Genomic DNA, 25,760 nt, shown 5'->3' on the forward strand with positions numbered 1-25,760 from the left:
ATCTAGCCACCCCGCCATCAACCGGACCCAAGCCCAATTAGACCACATCATCAATGCCTTTGATGACTTCAAACAACACGACGGATGCGCCTTCATTCAGCCTCTCACCGCCATCTCCACCATGGACATTTGTAATACATATTATAATTTAGGTATATATATATATATATATATATATATATATATATATTATAGATGGATACTTTAGTAATTTACTATAACAATATAAGGGCATTTAAGTAAATTAGACAGGTCCGTTAGTGCATTTAACGGCCCGTCACAAGGAAAGGAGGTCCGTGTAGGTTAGTTTCATTTTTTTGGGAAGTTCATATAAATTTTCAAATTACATGAGAGGTCCGTATAATTATTACAAAACATAGAAGAGGTTCGTATAAATTACTCCATTTAATGATTATCATTTCTTACATGACCACCAATAATTTATATGATAAAACCTTCCTTGTTTGCATTTTTGGGTTGGGCTTCTCCTTGGGTTTTGCTCTTGTGGGCTTGTTGCCAGTTTCTGACCTGGTTTGGTCCAAGGCCCTATTTGTATTCTTCTTTTATTAATATATATTTGTTTAATCCTTCGAGAGAAAAAAAAAATATATCTTAAAATAAAAGATGAAGGTAATAGTATTTTTATTTATTATTAATTTGCATCATATCAAATACTTATTTATAAAATTACTCATTTTCAAATATCACTATCATTTATTTGATTTAAACTTCATAAAATCTTATCACAATATAACTTTGAGAAGAAAAAAAAAACAAAGGTTAACTCTCGTCATCTTGTGTTTGTTGATTTGATTAAAAGAAAAAATTGAGGCTCCATTTGTTTTGATGTAATATATATTTTAAAAAATATTTTTATTTTTTATTTTTTCTGTGTTTGGTTATCATAAAATATTTACGAAATATACTCCCTCCGTCCCAAAATAAGTGTCATACTTTTCTTTTTTTATCTGTCCCAAAATAATAGTCCACTTTCCCTTTCAAACAATATATTTCACTTTTTTCTATATATGTCATTTGAGTTTCAAATTTCAAAATTTAATATTCAAAACTTAAAAGGGTAAGTTAGTTATTTTTCAGACAGACAATGCATATCCCACGTGTCCCTTTAAAAATTACTACTCTCCGTAAGTGACACTTAAATTGGGACGGAGCGAGTATTAAAATTTAACAAAAATAACTTACTCATAAATTTTTGACAAATTATTTTACACGCTCGATAGATTTAAGATCAATTACAACCACCTGCACCTTTGTCAAAAAAAATAAAATAATTAAAAAATTACCTCAAAACAAATTTGTATGAGATGCACTAGAAATGGTATGAGATCAAAACTAGAGAAAATATTTTTAATTGTCAATTGGACGTCACTATCAAATGTGCATATTTTAATACGGCTGTTGTCGTGGTCAAGACTTTCGCTGCATTGGCCTTAATAGGCGACTAATTTAAAGTGTAAACATCAACTAATTATAGCTGGCCTTCCAGAATAATGGCTAAGAAGCGTAAATAGAGAGATAGAGCACCCAAATTTCAAATACTAGATTTTTTAGCTTTTTCATCAATGGTTTACAGTCGTGTTATCATTCGTGATCGTGGTGTAACAAATTTAAACGAATATCAATATAAACCGGTAAAATTCATCAATTTATGCAAATATATAATGGTATTGAACCCTTAAAAAATAGTTACAACTAATACAGGAAACAACTATTTATTAATGAGGTGTGCTAGCGATTGTCAACCATATGTGGCATTCAATAATTGGGTAAAAATCAATTATAACATTAATTTTCAACCAATCAGACTAAGTGTGACACTGAGAATATAAATATAATTAGAGATGTTGTGATGGTTGATGTTAGTCTAGTCAAAATTTTCAAGTGAAACTAAATCCAAAACTATACTAAATTTAACATAAATTTAAAAATCCAAAGCTAATTAGCCAATAATTGCAGTTATTAGTTTTGTATATCATGATTGGGCTTACCCCGTGTTAGGCCGCTTATTGGGCTTTGTTTTCCCTTTATTTGGGTTGTTTTCGGCCAATTGGCCCACCTTATGTAATTATCTTTAAATTTATATCATTTGCTTAAAATTCTAAAAAAAAAAAACATACATATAAAAAACGAAGCCCTAGATTTGCTATGGCAATAGGCAGGGAGGTTTGAGACAGATAGCCCCTCGCCCAGCTCTAATGAAGAAAATGTCTTCTGTACCCTTTCTCAAACTAGCTAGTTACTAATATAAAATGTGAATCCATCTATGTTTATGAGTTCTAGATTCTATACTACTAATAAATAATTAAATTTCTAGTATTGAATTTTAAAATATGAATATATATTTAAAATATGAATATTTTATTACTTATAACTTCAGTTTGTCTCAATTAAATAAAGGAACAATTCTCGTTGTCCCATCCTAATATTGAGGTGGGACCTACTTCCAAGTTGATTAGTTGGTGCGTCTCGTGGACCCGAAGCAGACTTAATAGAGGTGGAGGAAACGTGGCATGTCAATCACCTATTGCTCTAGAAGCCAGAATCATTCAAATAGAAACAGCCGCACTTGTTCAATTTAAGAACCCAGTTTCATATTCTAAATCTTCTCAAACACTGATGCTAGCTTGGAAACCTTCTTGAGTTCCTTTTATTCTCTTCATATATATATATATAGATATATATTCTGAAAACGGAAAAAAGACATGTCCAAGCGTTTTGAGCTCATTGTCTTGCTCTTGGTGTTTGTTGTCACATCTCAACATGCAATCAGTGTCGAACAACCCATCAGGCCTATAATACTCCAACAATATCCACAAAGTAAGTATTCTAGATCTATCTATATTATGGAATTAAAAGTCTGATTAAACATTAGTTGATTGTGAATTTAAATCAATGATATATATATAAAGTCATTTTGTGATTTGAATTTGATTATATATAGGGTATCCGAAGATTTTTGCTACTCTCGGAATGGTTTGCAAGTGTTGCGATGGTGATAGAGGAGAATGCGAAAGCGCATGGGAAGGGCGTTGCTCTAAGCTCCAATGTCTTCCATGGAAATATGATTGATTCGTATCATACAAAATTTAGAATTTGTACTCTGGCTGTTTATATATATATATATGGATCAATTTTTAATGGTCATGTGTGATATTTTAAAGTGAAGCTGGTCACTTGATGTCTCCTCCAATGCAAATAGAATTTAGTGATTGGTATGTTGTTGCCCTCGACAATGGGATAGAGTTTGGATTACGCTATCTCATATCATATGCATATATGGTGTGCTTCTCTTAAAGCAAGGGTATCAAAATTTCTCTAATAGTGCTATGTTTAGTCGAATTCAAATTCGAATTGGAATTGGAGTTTGAGATTAAAATTTAAATTAAATTTTTTTAAATTATAAATTCAAGACATACTGTTAAACTGAGAGATTTATAGAATATTTATATTTTCTAATACATCCCTCCCAAATTCTTTGAATGGGCGTATCAATTTATGTAAATTATCAAGATAGTAGAAGAAGTTGGGGTTTGTGAGTTTATTTTTATGAAAATTATATATAAAGCAAACCGATAATATTCATATCTTTTAAAACTTTTTACATATCTATTTGTGTCCTATATAAAAATAAAAATAAAAATGGAGAGCAAACAAAAATTAAAAGAATCAATTTGTTTTTAGATTAACGATTTCACAGACACCCTTTCTTAGATTTTCATATGTAATTTCTCTAGCCTCCTCTTTGAGGATAAAAAAAGTATATTATTGAGCCAGAAGCTCTTTGGGAATCCATATTAGTTGATTTATATATATATGTATATTTTTTTCTCTTGATCAAATATTTAAGGTGTATAGTTACAGTAATTAATAAAATAGGACGTAACAAAGAAGTGAGGTTGGTCCACCAACCGAAATTCTAAAGGTATGGCACCCATTGTCAACTGAATTTAAGACCTATATTTCTAGTGCAAATCAGACTTTGTCAACTATCCTTTAGGACCTATATTTATTGAAAACACTCTTTTAATTTATGGCAGTTGCTTAAATTTTTGGAAAAAAAACCTATCCTTTAAGACCTAACAAACTTTGAAACGTGAAAACTACATGGCAAGTTGGCTTGATAAGGATTCTGATTCTAGACCCCTTACTTGAGTTGAGAAATTAATTGGTTGATAAACAAGTTATATAAAAACTTTATCATTTTGGTTATGTAATAGTGACGAGAAATTTTGATTTGGGCAAATTAATTTTGAAAATTGGATTAGTCAATTATAATATAATTTTCCTTGTAATAGCATTCTTTAGCTATGAGGAAATAAAATCCAAAATATGAGAAAAAGTACCACCAAAATAAGTAGAGATATTTATCAAAATCTATGGTGGGTTCACTTTTCAAAAAATTGTAATTTTTTGAAAATTCAGTTATAACACTTTTTTGAAAACTCAATTATATAAATGTTTATTTTCAAATAACTATAAAATACTGATGTCTGATAATAATTTTCTGTTCTCTAAATTTTTTAAAACTATTTTCAGAATTACAAATCAAACAAACATTTCAATTTTTTGAAAATTGTTTTCTAAAATCTCAATTATGAAAAAAAAAAATCTGTTTTCATATAATTGTTTTTTATAACTCTCTTAAAACAATTTTTTTTTTTCTAAATTTTTTAAAACTATTTTTAAAATTACAAACCAAGTAAATCCATACATTTTTTTAGCTAACAAATTCTTTGCAAGAGGATAAAGAGTTAAATTCTCCTTTGAGAGAACAAGAATTTTAATTTATTTATCGATCACCTGGTCTCTCTTTCTCTGTTTTCGGAATCAACCAGCGGGAAAGAACAACAGCTGGCTGTTAATATCTAGGACGTTGATTGCTTTGCAATGGCATGGTACGTATCTTCTTCTCTGATTTTCCTTTCTTTTCTTTTTGTATGAGAGGAATGTATAACTAAAGTTTTTGTCTGGCGATTCAGATAAGACCATATCCGAATAAGCTCAAGTGGGATTGAGATCGAGACAACTTTATCCATCTATCTTCATGTTCAAGTGGGACAATTAAAATATATATATATATATATCCATGTGGGCTCCAAGATACTCATGCATGAATCAAAGATTAGAAATAGGTACAACGAAAAGGATGTTAATATCCATTGTGGATACTAGTGGTATCAAATATTTTTAACATGTCCACTTGCCTTCAACTCACGATGAACCTATTATGTCTCTAGAGATAGAAAGTGAATACATAGAGTCGTAGAGAGAGAGTGTGTGTGTGTGATATGTAGGATGGATGCCAGGTTAGATTTCTTTGGGTCCTATAAATAGCAGTCACACTTCCATTTTCTTCATATCCTACCAACTTCACAGGGTCTCTGTGTTCTTTAGCCCTTACTCCGTTCTTAGTCTGTTTGGGTGGTTCGTTAATTGGCTGACAAATTAAGAAAGCAAAGTAAGTGACAGTTATGGAGAACACAAATCGAGTGGTTGGTTCATCTTCGTCCTTTACTTTGGATCTCTTTGGTCCCAAGGAGCCTTCATCGTCCTCTGAACTATTTGGCTCTGTTTTTGGACCGCCATCCATGGTATTTTCATCCTACAATATTTAATATTTGTGCTCTATGAAATTTTTGTACTTATCTGTTTTTTTCTTTTCTCAAAAAAAGTCATGGTTAGTAGTATCATAGTTCAGTTTTCTCGATTTTTTTTTTCTTTTTAAGGGGGCAGGGAAGCACTCCTCACATGCTGGAATTGTGGAACCATTGAGGAAACAGGACCTCGGAATCCAATATGGCAATGCAAAACATGGAACTCCAGGTTTGAGAACATTTCCTCTAGCAACTTGTCATCCCTATACTCTATACCTTTCGGGGGAAAAAAATGAAAAAAAAAAAAAAAAAAAAATTCATAACCAAGATTAAACTTTAACATAGAGAATGATTCGCCGAATCGTCTAATGAGCGACGTAATGACCGATACGCTACCCTTTTTCAAGTTTTATTCATGAATCATATCAGTCAGTTTATATTGGCTTTGTCCGAGTCCGTTATACCGCGACCATAACCGATACTGCAAACCATGCATAGAGTCCTGGACTATTTCTTATATCAAATTAACAATTTCCTTGTCCCTATTTTTGGAACCATTTTAAGAGGTTCCATGAATTTTAACTTTTTTTTTTTCTTAGAAGAGAATGTATAGGATGTTTTGAATTCACGAGCCAATTCTTGTGCAAAATTGTAGAATCATAACTTCTGCTTTTGCTAGTGTTATAAGACCTGTATTCGCCATTTTTAGGTAATATTACTGAAAAAAGCAAGGGTGAAAGCATTGCAAAACAAGACAGGAGGTCAATATATCATAATGATACAGTAGATTCATGCTATTTTAGTTCATCAATCTACTATGGTGGCCAAGAAACTTACTACCCAAATGGTCACAACACTGGTTCTCAACATATTGCGAGTATATATAGCCCTTGTTCATTAATTAACTTATACATATTTATTGGTTTTGATTAAATCAGAGATAATATAGGCCCTGTTTCTGATGTTGTAATGTTTGCTAACTTGATCAGTTCAGGAGAGAAGATTATCCAAATGGAAGCAATTTGAACGACGCCTCGAGAGGAGATTGGTGGCAGGGTATGATTGTTGTGGACTTGCATAAAAAAAATTAAAAATAAAAAAATAAAAAATAAAAACCCATATTTCTGATAACTTCAACCATATAATTAATTTCTGTTTTTGCAGGATCTCTCTACTACTAAGCCCTTGCCTCTGTCATGCAAATTATACATCCACTCATCATGGTAATTTAGTGTATTTTCTTTTTTTTTCTTCCTTTTTTTTTTTAAATAATAATAATAATAATAATAACTTTGGGATCTTATATTTTCACTTTAACTGTTGGGTTTGAAATGTTATAAATTCAGATAATTTCAATGTTAATTGTTGAATATATGTGGTGCAGGGATGGTAATGCTACAATCTACTTTTGGATTTTGGAGCAAAAAGATGGTTACTATATTAAAGCTGAAAACAGCCAAGATTTTGCTGTATCTTTCATTTTTAAAAAATTTTGAACTCTGCAAGTGTATCTGGGCAAAGTCTTCTGTAGTGTCATCACTCTGCAGGAAAAAGAAATAAATAAACAACCTCTATTGGAACTTCTATTTTCCACTGCAGTAAACCAAAAACATAAAAAGGCGCCGTTGCCGGGGATCGAACCCGGGTCACCCGCGTGACAGGCGGGAATACTTACCACTATACTACAACGACTTCACTGTGAGTGGCCACCAATAATAAGAATTGCTAGCATTCAATCATCAAATTTGCTTCCAATACAATTACTAAAAAGATCAGGCTCTTCCAAACCTTAAAATAATACTCTGAATTGCTCAAAAGGACATTGATATAATATTATTTACCATATTCCTTTCAGCATGAAAGCAAGAAATTGTTAGTAGAGTTTGACCTAATTAATATCTATCTTTAAGTTCTTCATCCATGACATTCTTTTAGGGTCTGTTTGGTTAGCTTCAAGTAATCAAAAAAAAAAAAAAATATTTAAATTTTTTGAAAGTTTGGTCGGAGTGAAAGTGAAAGCTTTGGGGAAAGTAGGATTCCCGCATTCTGAAAATTTTCTTCAAAATTTTTCGTCTAGGAAAATTTATTTTCTCACAAAAGTTGTACACTTTATGTATTAGTTTCCTATTATACCATGTTAGTTGCCTCTCTTCTTCTTTTTTTTTTTTTTGTTTTTTTTCCTTGATGCATAACTCTTATTCTTTACTTAATTACATAGACTTTTTTGAAAAGGAGAGTTTCTTTCTTCTGTAAATTAATTTTTTATAAAATCATGTATTACTAATTTAATTGTTTGTCTTTTTTTATTTGTGCATCCAAAATTAATTAATTTTTTCCTTTTATTACTGATTTTTTTTTTTCTTTTTTTTTGAAAGGTCTTAAATAAGTAAAATATTTTTTTCCTATAATTAATAATGACTAAGAGCTATTATTTGTTGATAACAAGAGTGTTAAGTGAAAACTAGTCTATATTATCTTAACACAATTTGTTTCATACCTAACATCAAATATTATCTTGAAATAAATAATTGATGATTATTTAATAGTCTACATAATCAATCTACGACTTTATTTTCTAGTGAGAAAGTTGTAATTAGATATATAGTATCCAGTTATATCATTTACAAATAATTAATAAATAATAAAATTAAAACTAGCATAAAGAGAAAATTAATACTTGAACTTTGATTGTCCATTTTACCAAAAACTTATTTTTCTTACCTTAAAAAATAAAAGATCGGGAATTCAAGTTTACACATAAACAAGTGAATATATAGAAGGAGATAGCAGAAAGCAAAAAAAATTGTATTATGATATCACATACTATTCTATTTCATATTTCACTATTTTCTTACTAAAATAAATAATTAAATATAAATAATATTTATCAAACATAAATTTATTTATTTTTTTACTATTTAAAATTATAAGGGTATTTTCGGGTAGAATCATTTTCTTTTCCTTTTCATGTTATCTAAACTAATAAAATAATATTTTCTTACAACTTTCCTCTTGAAATATTTTTTGTTAATGAAATGCATGATAGAAACTTGATTTTTCTTTCTCTCACTTTCACTTTTTATAAAAAAAAATTGGTCTATCCGAAAAGACCCTTAGGATTCAAAAAAAAAAAAAAAATCTTTTCGGCATGAATGCTGTCAAAAACTGTGCCCTTAAGATGAGCCCGGTTCACATCAATATTTAGAGGTTGACCAGGATCGTTTTAGATGAAACTAGAACAAATGGTAGACTTAAAGAGAAATATTTAAGATGGATCCAAGATGGGCATTTGGTCTAGTGGCATGATTCTCGCTTAGGGTGCGAGAGGTCCCGAGTTCAATTCTCGGAATGCCCCCGCTTTTTGTTATTTTTTTATTTTATAGTGTTTCAAGTTGAATTTACCCATTCTGTTGCATCGTTTACTGGTAAGATTTGTTCAGATGGTTAGGTATTAGGTTTATCTGAGCCTTCAGGTCTCAAATTCTATATTATATGTGCATGTGTGTATATATATATATGAATGTATTGTTCCTAATTGTGAATTATTATTATTTTTGTTGTTGCAGGCAATATGATCTCCTTACTAGTTTTTTCTTGTCCCATATAAGTACAAACTTTAGAATAATAAAATGATCATATTTCTTCTTTATAGTTATAATGTCGAAAGTGATGATGTTCACCACTATACTACAACGACTTCAATGATGATGTTCTTCAATTTTACAAGCTGGTAGATTCAACGACTTGTAAGAATCTATATATGACAAAGGAAGAATCTGAATTTTTCAGTAGAATGGAATTTGATGCTTGGACAAAATAAAGGATAATAATCATATTACTACCATACCTTTTTAATTAGATTGAACATGAATGAAATAGTAATTTTTTCTTTCTAATTTTTGGGGGCAATTTCAAAATTATAAAAATATTATTTAACCCACTATTCTTTCCCTCCCTAACTTTTCATTTCTTGAGGGATAGCATTTGAGGGATAAGAGGATAGTTATCCCCTCTATTCTTTATTTTCTCGCCGTTTTACCTATTCAAACACATTTTTTCTTATCATTTCTTTTCTTTTCTTTTATTTCTTTATCCCTCCAAATTTTCAAATCCAAACAAACCTAAATGTTAGGGTCATTATACTCAAATTAATTTTTTCAGTTAACTAATACTCCTGATTGTAAATATTTGTAATTTATATTGCTACAATCATTAGTTCGCAATGGCTGATTGGAACAGTTTCACCTCATAAAAAAAAACATAAAATAAAAAACATTCTAAGTGAGATCATAAGAGTTTGAGCCTATCTTAGGACTATGATTTACAAACACACATCTCAGTCATCATTTTAAAAAAATTTAACTTCCTGTTACAATTTTATATGATTAATAATTGTTGATTCATTTCAAGTATTAAAATTCTCATTATTTTGTCATGAATATATATGTTGTATAAATTTTATTTTATTTCTAGTTTCTCAAACTCTCTCAAAGAATTGTATGCATGCAAAATTTGATTACTCCCCAAGAAAGAGAAGATAAGGAAAATTAAAGACAAAGTTGTAAGGCCCTTCTCCGGTTGCAAGAACTTGGTTTTGTAAATTATGGGGGCCAAAATCACTTTAATGTAATTTATTCTTTGTAAGATGTAAAGGGTCACAAGATAGTTCAAATTTCAAAATTTTGAAAATTGAAAGGAATATCTCAAAAAGACAAAATTGTAAGTTGTGACTTTATAAAACGATTATAGAGTTGAATCATATGAATGATGCTAAACTCTCGTACAAATAGGGATATAAGTTGGACGGGTTAGTCCAGCCTAACCCGTGATCAGGGATGAATCCAGAAAGTTATGTGAATGGGGGCAATCTTTAACAAGAAGAAATTTTTTGAAATGTGGATTTGTGGGGGCAATGGTTAATTTTTATAAGTATATATTTTAAAATATTTTTTTTACAAGGTGTATAATAAATAATAAAAAAATTCCAATGGGGGCAATTGTTGCCCCCACTGGACTATGAATGCATCCGTCCCAGCCCGTGATCAACCCAAAATCAGGCTAGTCATAAATAAAAATAAAAATAAAAAATAAAAAATCATATGACTAGCCTGATTTGTATATAAAAAAAAATTGTTTAATTTATAAGTATTTTTGTTATGATATTTAACTTTTTAATATTAATTTTGATCGCTTTCTTTGATATATTAATTAGTTTTACACTTCTTACAAATGCTATACAATTTAATTTATTTTTCTTATTTATTATTGATAAAATTATCATTTAGTGTGTAATTTTCATAAATTAGAAACTCAATTTAGAGATTTACAACTTACAAGTACTCCTAAGAATTAGAAAGAAAGACATATAATTATATAAATAATAGGGCAAAGGGCAAAAAACTCTCTAAACTGTTGTTCTTTTGCAAGTAACCCTCCCTGAACTACAAATTACGCCCGAACTATTAATTTGTTACAATTAAAGACAAACTCATTCCAAAAGACTACTTTACCCTTTCTCATTAAAATTTTCATTTCTTGTTAAAAAAAAATTTATTATCTTTTTTGTCTTATCTAAATTTTAGTTATATCATTTACCTTAATTTTATTATTAGTATCAATTTATTATAAATTGGAAATATATAAATAGATTTGTAACTACCATTTTTTAAAATTATTAACTTATTATTAAAACTTTACTATTTATAATAAAACTTAATATACTTAGTTTAAACTCTTTTACTTTGAAAAAATATATTATTTTTCATACAATATATAATATATTCATGAAAATTTAATATATTACTTAAATAAAAATTACCTTATTTTTTATGCAATATATTCATGAAAAATTAATAAATTACTTTAATTATTTTAAAATTTTCTTCTTAAGATTTTTATTTAAACAGTTAATTAAAAAATTTAAAAGTAAATTTATTCAAATTTAATGGAGAATATGTCATCAAATTAATATGAATTTTTTTTTTTATAATTTATTTCAATAAGAAAATTTATATTAAGTGTAATTTAATAAGAAATGACATTATGGTCATTTAATAAAAAAATAGTTAAAGTATTAAAACGTTTGAAATTAAATATGATAGTTCACGAGATATTATGTTCAAAATATAATTTAATGGAATTATTTATAAATTTGAACATAATTTAACGGAAACTCTTGCACTTTCCCGAAATAATACCGTACTTTTTATTATTTATTTATTTATTTTTGTTAAAGTTAATAATAGTGGAAGTTGAAACATAGAAGTGATATGTTTAATTGGCTCAAATTATGGCGGGAAATGTGGGTTTGGGATCCTCGTGGGTAACAGCTGCCAAAAAGAAAATCGACAGTTGAGTTCAAATGTCCAACGATAAGGGAGGAAAAATAAAGGACATCATAAACAACAAAATATATTAATGTTGGAAAACGACAGTTGAGTTTGGTCTCCACCCTTTCGGCGGGAAAATGAAAGGTTTCCGCGGGAATGCAAATCAAAAGCATTCTCACTGCTATTCTCTGTGGATTGATAGGGAGAAGACTTTAAAATAAGGCCAATGCAAGAAATTTCTTCACACCCAAGCCGGCAAAACGTCACCACCATTATTTCTCTATCGTCATGCACCATGTCTCTCTCTCACACTTAAATTTTTTAGGATAAAGTACATTAACACCTCCTGAGATTTGAGGAAAGGATAAGTAGAGAAAAGTTAATCTGTTTTTGGACAATGACACTCCTTCAAGTTTGAAAAATGGACAAAGAGACCCTGAAGATGATGAATTGACCTTATTACCCTTTCAAATAAAATTAACATTTTAATTAACTTAAATACCCTTTGATTGAACCCAAACCCAAACCCGAACCCGCCTTATACAGTTCACCAGAGGAGAGAGAAGGGAGATCAGATGGATGGTGGTTGTGGCTGCGGTTGTAGTGGTGGGTGTAGAGAGAGGGGGAAAAGAGGGGCGGCCTTAGTTGAAGAGATGAGGTGAAGAGGAAAGAGAGGAAGAAGATAGGAGAGAGATTGTGGTGATGGCTGTGACAGTGGGGGTGGCGGCGGCGATGACTAAGACAGTGGCAGCGAAACCCAGAAGCATCGGCGAAAGAAATTACCGGCGAAACCCAAAAGCATCTATATGTGTATATACACACACTGCATATACTGCCACTGCCATCAAAATCACCCCTCCGCCGTCGCCAACATCACACCTTAAACTCCGCCACCGCCGCCACATCATCACACCTCAGCCGTCGGGGTTCACCCTTCACGCTTATCATCATCACACCTTCACGGGCTCCTTCTTCAGCGATGTTTTTTCGAAGCTTACCATCTGTCGCTGGGGTTCACCACCTCCTTCATGAAACCCTTGTAAGTTACAGACGAGGTTGTGGTGCTCACCATCTGCCGCCGGTGCTAACCACCTCAATTTCTCGGCCTTAGAAACCGACCGAAGCCACCTTGCTAACCCTTGCTCCGGCTTCACCTCCTACTAACAACGGCCACATCTACAAGCTTTCTCTCACATACAGAGCTCACAGCAACCCTTATCGGCGGCGAAACCACCGATTTCATCCTCATCTGCCCACATCATCCAGATCTAAAGATGACGGAACCAATTGTAGAGTCAAGCCAAACGCCCCTCCTTCAGCAATCACTCCATACTCAAAGCTTCGCTCTACACTCAAACATCAACTCTCTGCCGCCGTCAAGAATCAAAGACACCGGCGTAGGGAATATGTCTCTGTTAATCCTTGATTTGTCCGCTTCACGTCAAAAACTTGCGGCGGCGGCTGAGGAGTTATTTGAGGGGTTCTTGGAGGATGAAGGTGTCGGTGAAAGGAGTAACCAACATGTGAACGAAGGAGATGGTAAACCACTCGTCGGCCGGTGGTTGGAAGGTGTGGAAGTGGTGTCATGGCCGGGTCTGGGTTTGATAGGTTTACAATATACATATAGATATATAAATATATATATATATATATATATATGTATGTATTGGTGTAATAAATGTATAAGGGTAAAAGAGTCATTTAAAAGTTTTGATATTTTATAATTTAAATTAATAAAATATTAAAGGGCAATCTTGACTTTTTACAAAATTTAAGGAGCTGTTTGGATAAAGTTTTTGACCAGGGGGTGTGATTGTCCAAAAATAGGCTAACTTGTATCTACTTGTCCTTATGCCAAACCTCAGGGGGTGTTTGTGTACTTTACCCAATTTTTTAATTGACAATATTGTTATGAAAAGTTTTAATTATAGTAAAAGTTTCAACCCGTCATTTTAAAATGTTTTACTAATATTTTTAATTATTAAAAAATATAACAGACATTGATATGCTCTATCAGACTTCAAGTAAAAAAAATAAAATAAAAGAGATTTTCTCGTGATATTCATTCTAAAATATTATGAGTATGCATGTGGCATGCAATTTTTTTTTTTTTTTCCTCTTAGTTCGATTAATTAATAAGACATTTGAAGTACTTTTCTTAAATTGCTTGCATAGTTGTATCCGCATGTATTCAAAATTTGTAAATTATTCAACAATTCAAAATGAATTACGGCTGGTAATGTTGATATTTCATTATACAAAACATAAGATTATCTTTCCAAAATTCCATTACATTAAAGATGCAATTGATGGTTGGTGAGTTGATGAAGTCATGTGTTTGGCAACAAATTTTTGGATTTGCTTAGTTTGTTACTCAAAAAAAAAAAAATTAATAATAGTAGTTTTCACTTTTTAGAGGATTGAAAATTAAAAAATTATATAAGAACTTTGCTTTGGTTCACTTTTTAGAAAATTCAATTATAAAAATGTGTCTAATTTTTTTTGAAAAAATATTCTTAATTTTTTTTTTTTTTTGGTTTTGGGAGCGACAAGCCAAAGGAGGCCTTTCTTTTTTATTTTGAATGCGGACGGCGGTGCCAAAGTTCAAATTAAAGAAATTATACTATTGTAGAGAATCATGAATAAATATACTGTTTATGTTCTTTCTGTCCAGTTAAAATAGCTTTAATGGCAGTAAAACATTCAGAGTGACTTTGGAAATTTGAAATCCCATTAACTTCGAATTTCTGGATTTAATAACTAAGCTATAATACTTCTAAGTGGATAAAGAATACGTAATCTAATTTATCTAAACATGCAACAATTAATGTAAACTGTAGGAAATAAAAAAACACAAAGGGAAGTAAATGCTTGAAAATGAAATCTATTTGTGTATTTTGAGAGAACTATTTGATTCTCCAAGTCTTCTATATATATCTATATATATTTATAAAGACAATTCATTTTCTGCCACAATTTCTTCCTATCAGTTTTCTTTCATAACTCCCTTGACTCAAAAAAATTTTTATAATTTTTTTGGCAATTATTTTTTACCATAACTTGTTCTATGAAAATTAAACCAACATAGTTATCACAGGGATAAATTATTATATGATGAGAATTTTCGCCTAATTACAAAATAACTACTATCAAAAGAGAGTAATTTTGAGTATGAGAATGAAATAATCGTGACGGTGACGGTGACGGTTGAGGAATAATAAAGGTTGATAAGAAAGTGTATACATATAAAAATATATATTTATATATAAAAAATGACTAATTATAGAGGAATTAAAAAAAACTATTGTCAAATAATGAAAGGCATTATTTTATTTATTTATTTGTTGGTACGTACACGTTTTTATCAGTTTGTTTCCAATTTTTTTTTTAATTATAAAATATAAATATTCGAGGCCTTAATGATAGAAATATTAATAGATATAAACAAGGGTGAAATTTAATTCGTGTATAAAGTATGACTAGCCTTAGCAATGACTTCAATTGATTGAGAAGTGACACAACTACCATATAGCTAAACAGTTGAAGATTGCCATAAGAGAAAGGGACTAAAATAAACCCAATTGGATGTCCTTATCCATTCATATGTAAATCTATTATTATCTACTTACATTAAAAATAAAAAAAGTCATATATATAAATAATATATGTATATAAAATATCTCCAGTGTCTATAAAAGGTAAGATTTTTTTTTTTTTTTTCCTTATCTCGAGTACATATCTTTTTAATGTCGAAGTTACTTATAGACTCACTATCCGAAAGGAAGAAAAAAAAAAACAAAAAAACAAAAAAAACACCTTATACACATAGGGATAACCGTCAATATTATACTTATCTCTAAAATGATGATCATTATTAGATATTATTATTATTATTGTAGTGTGTGTATATATATATATATATATATATATATATATATATTTGTCCGTCAAACAAGAAGGTGGGAATTGGGAAACTTAAACACGGACATATTTATTTGGAAAAAACTCACATTATGCCAATTAAGTTTGGCATGCATTTGTTTTAGTTCTTTCGTACCAAAAAAGCACAATATTATCAATTCGGTGATATGGGTTTTGATTAAAAAAAAAAAATCAAATTTGTTATGTATTATTCTAAACTAATATCAATTAAGCCAAATATGATATTGGCCCAAATTTAAATACCAATATTAAAAAAATAATATCATAACATTACGCAAACACAAAGTAACTTATAATACCCACTATATATATATATATTTTTTTTTTTTGAAAAAATAGTAAATATGTCACTCTCTCTTTATTCTTCAATCTTTATTTGATTAAAAAACTATATTTGATTGATCTGACCTCGCTTTTCCTAGTGTAGACATGTACAAGGAAGAAGGACGTGGTACCAAATTTTAGAAGCTATAAATATGAGTATCAGTTACACACGAAATAAGGATGCATTGCCAAATTTTAGAAGCTATAATAAATATGACCATCAGTTGCATAAAGTCATTACCATATAAATGTATAGGTATTTAAAGCATATCATTGATGCGTTGATTTATACAACCCAAAATAAGCTGCCATAAATGCAGGAAAACAGGTAAACTCTATTATTTTCTCTTGGGATCAGTAGGACTCCGTGCGTCTCAAAGTATTCATGCTCTGCGTGTGTTCTTGTTCAAATTCTTATTGCATACTACTTAATTCTGTCGCTCGCTCTTGCTCTCGAATTCACTTTCACTTTTACTCCTACTTTACGTGAGTTAGATTTTAAATTGAAAATGTTCTTGAGAGAGTTTTTTTAATATCAATACAAAATTACTATTGTATTTAATACATCATTTTATTCATTCCCCATGGGTATTCAATTTTTTTTTTTTGGTCCCATGGGTATTCATTGAACATGTAAGACTTAATTAAGTATATTCATTAAACGAAGGAGTATTCAACTTCTTATTTAATTAAGTATATATTCATTGAACAAGGAGTAATTAAGTATATTCATTAAACGAAGGAGTATTCAACTTCTTATTTAATTAAGTATATATTCATTGAACAAGGAGTCTTGGATTTCTTATTTCGAGTGATTATTTGGTGAGGATGAGTAGATATTTAGGCAAAAGACTTGGACATAATTCATTTAATTGAACATTAATGTAAAAGAGAAGAAAATAGGGAGTCTCACTTTATATACTAACGAAAAGAATTCAATTAAGAAATTCGGTCAAAATTATTGGTTTTTAAATTATTTATCTATGAAATTTAATAGTTGGACAAATCAAATTGGTTTAATGAGAAAAAAACACATTCTTTGAATTGAGACGATGTTAATAGAGTTTTAAGTGAGTCTGTACTCCCGTCATAACACATTCTATATTTGACAGTATTAAATCACAGTCTTAAATTTGAAATTAAATAAAATTTAATACAAAATTTAAACTAAATTTCATATAATTTTAAATTATTGTATCCATTTAATACTTACAAACTTACTATGTATATATATATATTATTGCTCTTTAATTTTTGGATTCTATCAAAATAATGAGTTGTTTTTTGGTCCAAAATAATACTATCTCGGTTCTATATTAATTATCTATTTTAAAAACTCTAACCCGTAATTATATTTTATTTTTGAATTATATAATTTTTATATATTTATATCATATATTAAATGTTTATTTTGATAATTTTGACTAATTTTTTGAAGTGGGCAATTAATATAGGAAATAATGAATTGTTAAATTCTAGTATTTTGTTCAAGATTTTGTGTATTGTGCTAGTGCTTAGATGGCAAAGTGGGGCCATGTAGATGGACAAATGTTTCAAATGATGAGGACCTGTGTTCCAGTTGATGCAGGCTTCAGGTTCATTTGCTTCCTTATTTGAAGCGTCTCGAAGTGTCCTTCAAACCTCAATAAAAAGCAAGCTGTCCTCAACTCTTTCTCTCTCTCCTCCTTTTTTTTTTTTTTTTTTCTCTCTAGGGCCCTCTCCCTGCGAACACATCAAACTCACCTGGTTCCATTATTTAAAATCTTCTCCAAGCAACAACAAACACTCATTAACTCCCCCCCTCTCTTTTCAAATGGCCGATGTTTCTGACAAGAGAGAGTTTAGGCTTCCCTCAGAGTTTCTCAGCAACGAGCACATGTTCATGGAGAAAGAAAACTTCAACAAGCGTGGGCTCAGCTCTGCTTGGTCTAGCTTCTGCTTCCCCACTGAGTTTCCGTACAAATTCGGCTCATCCTCTGTACTCAGCTCTCCGGTGGAGTCGGTGGTCGGTTCAACCGACCCAGAGAGTGACGACGACTACTGGGACTTTCTCCACGGGTTGACTCGCCAGTTGTCTCATTCCACCCTGCAACAAACTCAGAACACGAAGGTATGAAGAATACCATCTATTTTGTTTTGTTTGGATCTGTTAATTTCGTCCAAATGAGTTCTGATTTCGCCTATGTATTGACTCAGAAAACATGGGTTTGCCCTGATTCGCCGCAATCGACACTAGCCGGAATCGGAAGCTGGTCCGGTCCAAGCGCAGTCTCTAGCAACGGAAGCCCAAAGTCACCGCCGACGACGCCTTTCACTGCTCCGATCGAACCTTGGGATCTGATATACGCAGTCGCTGGACAGTTCGCTAGCTTGAAGACGAACGGTGAAGGACCACCCAATGCCAGAGGACTTCTCGGCGACCCACGAGCTCTGATTCCCACAACTGGGTTCTACTCAAATCACTCTCTCACTCCAAATTTCTCAGAGGCCAGTCATGTAAGCTCTATTATTATACAATGTTTCGGTGGTTTGCTCGTTCATGTCCTGTTCTCTCAGATTAATTAGGGTTTTTCTTTGTCAATTGCAGTTTAATAGAGTGAGACAAGACCAAGTGTTGAAGCAACAGTACTCTTCCATTTGGGGAAGACAAGCCAGAGAGGGTTTTTCAAATCACCAAATTTCTGAAAGCAGGGAAGAGAGGCTGTGTGGGGGTTTTCAATCAAGGTGGTCTCCGGTCTGTTTACAACATCAACCCCGCCAAAATGAGCAGCAATTGCAGTGTGGTTCAGGCAAGAGAGGTGTGTTTGTTGGTGGTGGATCTGGTGTGAAGAGGAAGTGTGCTGGCACTGGTGTCTTTTTGCCTCGCAGATATGCTAACCCTTCAAATCCCAGCAAGAACACAGGTATTTTGCTGCTTTATTGGCTGCTAAGAAATCCGGAGAGAAAATGAAAAGCGCTTTTCAAATGAGTGAAATTTAGGCGCAATTTGAGCGATGCGATGTGAGGATTCATGGGTCCCAGATGGTGTGTGAATCCATGATTTGAAATCTTATTCTTGATCCAAAAATCTTTTCAATCAACCCAACAGGAGATTAATTTAGTGGTTTTCACCAACATATTCCACTCTGCGTATGAACTTCTTTTTAGTGATTTGACGTGAGCTTTTCTTTTCTACTTGTGCTTCTCCATTTTCTTTTACTTTTTTGACCAAAAGGGTTATGATTATTTTTTATCTTCCACCCCCAAATCCACTTGTGGTGAAGCATCTGCTTTCTTTTAACTTGCTCTGTTTCTTCCTCTTCCCTGTTTTAGCAGGTTGTTCAAGTGCTCTGCTCCCAGATAGGGTTGTACCCGCTCTGAACAATAATACTCAGCCTCATCCCCACTTCAATACTACTTTTACCTCGGGCTATGGTATGTTAATTTTTAACTACAATGTTTTCTCTGATATGCATTTCATGTATATATACACAAATATGTATGTCTGTGTATACTGTGTGCGCTGCTTATATATGTATATATGGGGTTTTGATTGGCAGATGATTTGAGGGGTCAGAGGAATGCAACATTGACACAGCAGAAGAGAAGTTTAGGGGCAGAAAGGGCAGTGAATCATGAAGTTGTCCTCCCTCAGGAGTGGACCTATTGATCCCGTCTTGTCAGTATCAAAGTTCTCCATGATAAGTGTTGTTTTGTTGGTGGTGATAGAAGCAAAAATAGGAAGGTAGAAGAAGCTGTTGGGATTGACAATTGGTATTTGTTTATTCAGGAAAAGAAATTGATAAAAGGACTGTAGGTAGAAGAAAAATAAGAGCTCCAAAAATGGTTTTTTTAATTTTTAATTTTTATTTTTAATTTAATTTTTTGGAGTTTTAGATTTGGAGGTTTGTTTGGAAGAATGGGCAGCAGTAAAAGGTTGGTGAAGGTGGTTTTTGGTTGTAATAGTAAATAAGTGGATAGTTTAGGGGTGTTTTTGGCAGGGTCATTGGCATATTGTTAGTGAAGTGAAATCCACAACCCTCTTCATGTAATGTTCCATGGCTGTTATAACACTAATAATATGACTAAAGTTATGTTTTTATTAGCACTGGGAATAAAAGCATTTTTTATTTTTATTTGCCAATTTGAATCAAAGTTTGGGGTTATGGTTAATTGAACATATATAAAGTTTTTGTCGTGTGGTGTGTTGAATAGAGATTTGAAGTATGTTGCTGTATGTTTAGTAATGTAAAATTTGTTGTGAGATTTTGGAAAATAAAAATATGAAACTTGTTTAATAAAAAAGTTTGTATTTATTTATTTAGTTAGGGTTCACGCTTTAGAGTGTTTTTGTTGCCATGTGAAAACATGTACTTCTACAGAAAAAAAAAATTATATATATATACTTCCTCTCATTAAAAAATGCTTAATTTCTTTTGGGGAGTAAAACTCTTTAATGGTACTTGCAATTAATGTATTATTTTCTTTTAAAATGATTAAAATATTTTTTTAAGTTTGAATAAATATATTTTTTGGGTTGAACTTAAAAAAAATAAAAATAAAAAGTATATATGGAAAAAAGCATTTGCCTTTTTTTGACTTTTTAAATTGAATTATTTTCTGATGTCCAAAAAAAGAAAAGAAAAAAAGTAGGATTGTTTTTATCGTTACAATACGTTACTAAAAAATAATAATAAAAAAATAAATATTTGCAAAATAAAAACGATTCATAAATAAATCCTTTGTTACTGACAAACCGGTTCACCGTGTATGATTTATAAATTTAAAAAAAAAATAAAAAATGAAGTGATAATAACACCCTTTACCTTCTACTTTCAAGATCCGAGGCACTTTTTTCCGATTGGTGGAAAGGAACATGCTTTGGTTCTCTTTTGACTCATGTTCCTTTATATCTGCCATTTTAAAGGTCAGGTTTATCCAATGGTGTTCGGATGTACATTAATAATACTCACCACAAACATTCATCCAACCATTTTCTTTATAAACTATATTAATGGGTTTCGTGTGCGTCACATGATTGAACGTTATGGACAAGTGGTTCCTTACTCGGGCTCCCGAAGAAGACAGGGCAATTCTACCGGGACTACGAAGGTATTCAATTGTATATTACTGTTCTTGAATACTGGTTAGATACTTTGAAATTCGAAAAAATCGATTGAGGTTTAATAGTTTATCATTAACTATAAATAAAATTCTCTGAAATTAATATTATTTTATTTTAAAAGGAGAAAAAATATTATTAGATTAAGTTTACAACTAAGTGATATCATAAGACAAATGTGATATCATCATTGAGCCATATAGAGGAGGAATAAATATTTGGTGCGCCTGCACAGTGTACCGTTCTGTACAACATGCACCTGCATGTGAATAAAACGAACCCACCGAATACCTTTTCTTAGAGGAAAAGTTATTATATGATTTTGGGTCAATCACCATCATACATATAAACAATTATGTCAAAAATGTATAATTTTTTTTAAAAAATGATTTATACATATAACCTGTACAGTCTCTAAGCATATTTTGGGCCGCATTCCAATCACCCATTTTAGGCCCTTATCTAGCCGCCAATTGCGTTCCTATTGGTTCTATTGTTTGGTTGTGGGCCTAATCCCAATTGATTTGGTTGAGGGTGGGTCCATATCCAACCACGAATTACGTTACTTCGATGAAAAGCGATGGAAACTAACCGCTAATACTAGCTGATGTGTAGAAAGGATCAAATGATAAGCTTATCTAAGGACGTTTCTGCTGCTAGCTGTTTCCCAATTAAAAAGTTATATTTAATTTCAAAAATATCATTATGAAGTTATGAACTATTGGGATCTTAAAGATTTCACAAAAAAGTTTCTTCTAAAAATTTTTCATATTAATCTTGAGACAAATAACACATGCACACCCAATTGCTTTTATGGAGATTTTTATTTATTTATTAATTAATTTTTAATCATTAATAAAAGGGTCAATTGTTAAAAAATAAATTTAAAGTATATTTACAGTACATATCATAATCACACCCATCACGTGTAAAAAAACACAAAGTTTCAATTTGGTGTAAATAGGTCCTCAACAAATTTAAACTATAAATTGACTAAATTACCCTTACTGATTCATTTTATAAAATATATAAAAATAAATAATTTTATAAAATGACCGAAAAAGACACTATTGGAGGACGCCTCTCACAGGCAAAAAACACTTCTAAAGTTTCAATTTGGTGCAAATTGGTCTCTTTGACAAATTTAACCTAATTTGACTAAATTACCCGAACCATTTTATAAAATATATAAAAATAATAATTTTGTAAAATGATAAAAAAAAGACACTATTGGAGGAGACAAACAATCGACAAGTAAAGATAAAATTAGAAAATAAAAATAAAAGTATAAAAGAAAAGTAAAGATAAAAATAGAAAAAAAAAAAAGTGCAAACTAAATAAAGCAAATCTGCTCCAAACTCCGTAAATCATTATACACTGATTAACAGCGTTGGTACGAAAAAAGAAAAAAAAAAATAATAAAAAATAATAAATTGAAATCTCAAAAAATTCAAATTTTTATTTTACAAATTTTCAAAGTTTCAAAAAAATGTTTAGAGATATATATAGATTAAAAAAAAAAAAAAAGAGGTAATGTGCACATAACACCTATATATTATGAAATTAGTAGTATATATACCTTCTTGGGTATTTTCAGAAAAGTAAAAGGACAAAACGAAAAATAGGTATTATAACACTAATTTATATCTCTCAACGGGCCAGTGACCTTGCGGTATTAGCCTCTTACCTTTAAAGGGAGGTCAGGACTTCAAGTATTAGAAGAGACAAGTGTACGTGAGTACCAACTAAAAAAAAAAAAAAAAAAAAAAAAAAAAAAACTAATTTATGTCAAATATCTGATTGAGAAATATTTTTGCATAATGTAAAAAGATTATGAATGTTTTTGCACACTTTTGTAAATATAAAATAAAAGTACTACACTAAATATAATTTAGTGTATTTTCTACACTTGTCCTTAATAAAAAAACCACATTCACACAATGGGACAAATAACACATACACACAATTACTTTATAAAGACTTCTTTTCAAATTGAAATTGAGTAGTGGTGTTCTCTCCCTTCCATTTATTTATTTATTTATTGAATTGATAAATAATATTTCAATAATTTGGATAATCTATGCCACACAGCCTCCACGATGGACTATAAAGTTGATATTGTTTGATTAAGGTCTAAAACTATGAAAATAAAAGACAATTATCAAAGATTAGACTCGACTTATTTAATGGTTCTTAATAATAAAAAATGGTTTTAGAGAGCTATCACCATATCAAATGAATTTTATAACCCATAAGTGTTTTAGTAATCTTAAACTTCAAAAGCCTTTTTATATAATGTTTTTATTTTTTTTATTATAATAAAACACTCACGTATTTACTCTTCTCTGCGAAGACTTAATCCTTTACTTTAAAAGATGGTTAAGTACCACCAAACATTATAATTATTGATAAAAATTCTTTGTTGTTTATTGAGTGGATTCCAACGGCATCTGTTTATAATTTATAAGTGTTATTTTTTTTCCATTGTTATACGGACTAATTCATAAGTTAGTTAACTAAACTTGGCTGCAAGGTTAAGGTCAACAAAAAAGAAATCCATACACCTGTTACAATCTCCATTTAAATTATTTCCGCATATTTTGTCAGTATCTTTATGTTGTTTTTAGCTGCATTAATTGATTAACAAATCTCCATTTAAATTATTTCCGCATATTTTGTCAGTATCTTTATGTTGTTTTTAGCTGCATTAATTGATTAACAAAAGCGTGAGATTTGTTTCTAATCAATTAGTAATCCAATCGTAAAGGCCATCTATTTAATCATTGTTTCTAACACAACCCAGAGCAAAAACACAATAAAGAAATTTAGTACAAGGTGACAACAATATCGTCAGCTAATAAAATGTTAATGCGTATAAGAATGGTATAATTGAATGGTACTTTTTTTACCTTTCAAAATAGAAAGTAATAAAAATAAATTGTGTGTGACAAAATAATAATAACAATAGTAAAATAAAAACAACACAAATGTATATACCTATCTAAGAAATTTGCATGAGAAATGGAAATAAAAATGAACCGCCAATGATTTTTTTCCGTATTTCAAAATATGGTTGACCAACATGTTAACTAATTATAAATTCACTTATTTTGACTTTTTTTACTTCATATTGTATGGTGGATCTCGAAAGATATGAAAGATCTCCCCCAAACGTACATACGACTTTAATCGAATACGGCTTTTCACAACGGAAAGAGTTAAAAGTTATTGGATGTTGTTGGAGATGATGGTTACTAAAAGCCTATCTATAAATATTTTTCTACTGTCTATAAATATTTTAGTAATGAAATTTTTGAAAACCAATTAAAGTCACAGCAAAATACACAATTATAGCTTACTGTACTCAAAGTGCTCATTCTCATAATGACACCCTCATCTAGTTTTAAGATTAGGTGCTAACTCTCAAAATTGACACTACATCTATTTATAGGCTTTATCATCTTTAATATACGGGTAGGATGTATATATTGGAATAAATAGTTGAGATCTACTTTCTAATAACTCAACTAAAATATCTACTGTGTGTAAAATTATTTACTCTTCTAGAATATTATATATGCTCTACTATATAACTTTTCCAACAGTCTATAATCTTGACTGTCAACACCCTATAAATTTTTACACAAATGCAAAAGAATCTAGAACTCAACCTTTCACATAAACCATGGGAGAAGTGGTTGAGGGACGCAACATCTCTTCAAAATAGGCTAATTTCTAAGATGCATGCTCACGGTCTTGGCACTCAGCACCAGTTAGAGCATTAAGCGACTTAAGTGGTTGTCTAAGATCCCAACCAATAAAAGGCCCAATTTTTTTTTTTTTCTTTATGTATTGTTACATCTTTAAATTTTATTTTATTTCTTTATATATTTTTAGATCCCAACTAGTAGAAGAAGCTTCAAAATATTTTTATTTCCTTATATTGTTACCTTTCTAAATTTATTTTATTATATTAGTATCTATATTTCAATTTTTTTCCTTATTAGACCCCAAGTAATAGCAGAATTGAACAGTGACCCCTAGAATAAAACTTGTATTTTCTATCCTTATCTAACCTTTTTTTTTTTTTTGGCCTCCTCTGACCTCTCATTCCAAGTTTTTTTTTCTCCGTCTATATTACATCAGTTGTATTAATTATTTGAGTATCTATTATATATTATAGATTGAGTATATATTCTATATTATAGATTAATTTTTTTTTTTTTGTTTTAATAGGAAAACTTGAATATAAGAATTTAATTAGTAACTTTGCATCTCAGAAAAAGAAGAATGATTTTTTAATAAACATAATTAATTATTATTTGATGTTAATATATTAAATATTAAAAGACCACTTATTTATTTATTTTACCCAAGACCTCAAACGAGCCACCCTGTTTAGTTATCTAACCCCATATGGGGTTTCATTCCAAACGTATGTTTGAGTTT

The 25,760-nt window shown here is 30.5% G+C and overlaps 2 protein-coding genes, 1 long non-coding RNA gene and 2 other non-coding genes across 6 annotated transcripts; 4 read left to right on the top strand and 1 right to left on the bottom strand.

Moving 5' to 3' along the window:
• The first annotated feature begins 2,562 nt into the window (after window positions 1–2,562).
• Window positions 2,563–3,186, top strand: LOC132268519 (uncharacterized). The gene is made up of 2 exons (XR_009469305.1): window positions 2,563–2,838; window positions 2,963–3,186. It is a non-coding gene; the product is annotated as an uncharacterized LOC132268519 (long non-coding RNA).
• Window positions 3,187–5,293: 2,107 nt separating this feature from the next.
• LOC132270869 (uncharacterized) lies at window positions 5,294–7,201 on the top strand. Its single transcript, XM_059772076.1, has 5 exons — window positions 5,294–5,612; window positions 5,748–5,844; window positions 6,605–6,671; window positions 6,780–6,838; window positions 7,000–7,201. The coding sequence occupies exons 1-5, from the start codon at window positions 5,493–5,495 to the stop codon at window positions 7,173–7,175; spliced, it is 519 nt and encodes a 172-aa protein (XP_059628059.1). The 5' UTR covers window positions 5,294–5,492; the 3' UTR covers window positions 7,176–7,201.
• Window positions 7,202–7,235: 34 nt separating this feature from the next.
• On the bottom strand, window positions 7,236–7,307 carry TRNAD-GUC (transfer RNA aspartic acid (anticodon GUC)). Its single transcript has one exon. It is a non-coding gene; the product is annotated as a tRNA-Asp (tRNA).
• A 1,591-nt stretch (window positions 7,308–8,898) lies between these two features.
• TRNAP-AGG (transfer RNA proline (anticodon AGG)) lies at window positions 8,899–8,970 on the top strand. The gene has a single exon. It is a non-coding gene; the product is annotated as a tRNA-Pro (tRNA).
• Window positions 8,971–17,748: 8,778 nt separating this feature from the next.
• On the top strand, window positions 17,749–20,294 carry LOC132270871 (uncharacterized). Of its 2 annotated transcripts, none has more exons than XM_059772077.1 (5): window positions 17,749–18,320; window positions 18,407–18,706; window positions 18,798–19,113; window positions 19,523–19,624; window positions 19,750–20,294. In XM_059772077.1, the coding sequence occupies exons 1-5, from the start codon at window positions 17,793–17,795 to the stop codon at window positions 19,857–19,859; spliced, it is 1,356 nt and encodes a 451-aa protein (XP_059628060.1). In that variant the 5' UTR covers window positions 17,749–17,792; the 3' UTR covers window positions 19,860–20,294. The 2 variants fall into 2 exon arrangements, with proteins under 2 accessions (XP_059628060.1, XP_059628061.1); XM_059772078.1 differs by having other exon boundaries at window positions 17,751–18,320; window positions 19,526–19,624.
• The last annotated feature ends 5,466 nt before the right edge of the window (window positions 20,295–25,760 follow it).

Source organism: Cornus florida, unplaced genomic scaffold, assembly GCF_030987335.1.
Source record: "Cornus florida cultivar Cherokee Brave unplaced genomic scaffold, ASM3098733v1 CherokeeBrave_3.0.0_Hap2_Chr08, whole genome shotgun sequence".
Classification (NCBI taxonomy): Eukaryota; Viridiplantae; Streptophyta; class Magnoliopsida; order Cornales; family Cornaceae; genus Cornus; species Cornus florida.